Below are 1,565 nucleotides of genomic sequence, written 5' to 3' on the forward strand. Positions count from 1 at the left end.
GTGTGTGTGTGGTTGTGTGTGTGTGTGTGAGTGTGTGTGTGTGTGTGTGTGTGTGCGTGCGTGCGTGCGTGTGTGCGTGTGTGCGTGTGTGTAAGAGAACGGTGATTGATCTGTTTAACAGTGTAGAGCTGGGATGGTTAACTGTCCGTGAGGGCCACTCGCCTACATTTTTTTTTTTTAATGTATCCTCCGACAACAAACACACCTGATTCAAATGATCAGCTCACCAGCAAGCTCCGCAGGCACCTGATAACAACCCTGATTATATGAATCCGGTGTGTAGGAAGAAGGAAACATTTAAACATACATGATAGGTCACCTCCAGGACTGGAATTGCCCATCCCTCCTGTATAGTAGCTCATCGAAAATAATCTTGTGAGAGATTTAGTTTTCTAAAATGCAGTGTTACATCATGTTGAGCTGTACTGCAGTGTGACTATACTTTGCATGACTGTTTCAGTACAATTTTGAATACTACTTATGCCATTCCAGCAATATTTACATGAGTTTATTGCAATGTACCGTGCTAACTGTGCACTTCAAAGCATTTAATTGCAAATATTCTGAAAAAAAAAATTATATCCAAATGTCTTCAAGAAGTTATTTTCTTAATTACTGTACTTAGATGAACCCCCAACCCCTCTCGCAATTTTTTTTCTTTTTGCATGATTGTACACAAGGCTGTCTCTTCCCGGACGTTGACTGTCACCATACTGAAGGCAGAAAACATTCGCTCAAAAGACTTTGGTATGTGAAAATATGATTTGAATCTGAACAGAAGTGGTTGTTTTTGTCATATTTTGTCCTAATCTCAGTATTTTTTTTCATTCATATTTCAGGGTCAGAGTCTGATTGCTATGTTACGCTGACTCTCCCACCTGCAATTGTTTTCAAGACAACTACTGTGGAAAATGACAAAAACCCAGAATGGAACCAAAGCTTCAATTTCACACTCAGCAATAATTTCCAGGTGAGACCTTTGAAGATAGCACAGACTTTGAAACTTCATGCGGAGAGCAAAACACACATCACAAAACGCAGGGAAGACATTGACTTTTCTTGGGAAACATTATTGACTATTTTCATGAAGATGTTATGTTCTACATAATTAGCGTGCTTATTTTTGCTGGAATTACACAGCAAAAAACATAATCATAATAATAAATAAATAAACTAGACTCACACAACCTTGGCAATGATCTCAGCCGAAAGAGAAAGAGTGCCCTGTATGCTGAGTCAGTGGCGACTGATCATCGTCGGTTGCATCCCCAAAGTCATCACTTTTCAGAAAACCCCCAAAACACTTCAGAATTGGTCGATAATTGGTAAAACGAACAGACCTGACAGGAAGGCCTGAGCCCAGATTCGAGCCCTCAACCTATACACTGTTGAGGCAGATGTGCTAACCAGTAAGCTACTGTGACATCCTATTATTATTATTATTATTATGAATATTATTAGGCCAAACAAAAAAGATAGTGTGTTTCCGGTAACATGAAATTTCAGCATAGGGCCGGTAGGTCGGACAAAGTTTTTTTTTTTTAATCTTTCCCCCCCCCCATCAA

General features: G+C 39.6%; 1 protein-coding gene across 2 annotated transcripts in view; it reads left to right on the forward strand.

The window, feature by feature from the left end:
- LOC109523190 (cytosolic phospholipase A2 zeta-like) overlaps window positions 1-1,565 on the forward strand; it is a 23,990-nt gene that overhangs the window by 1,187 nt on the left and 21,238 nt on the right. The window contains exons 2-3 of one of the 2 annotated variants that reach the window (XM_019882176.1): window positions 681-747; window positions 840-970. In XM_019882176.1, the coding sequence (XP_019737735.1) occupies window positions 681-747; window positions 840-970 (198 nt within the window). Of the gene's footprint in view, window positions 1-190; window positions 748-839; window positions 971-1,565 lie in introns of those variants that run through there. The other variant, XM_019882175.1, reaches the window with a different exon arrangement.

This window comes from Hippocampus comes, unplaced genomic scaffold (genome assembly GCF_001891065.2).
Source record: "Hippocampus comes isolate QL1 unplaced genomic scaffold, H_comes_QL1_v1.1 scaffold36, whole genome shotgun sequence".
Classification (NCBI taxonomy): Eukaryota; Metazoa; Chordata; class Actinopteri; order Syngnathiformes; family Syngnathidae; genus Hippocampus; species Hippocampus comes.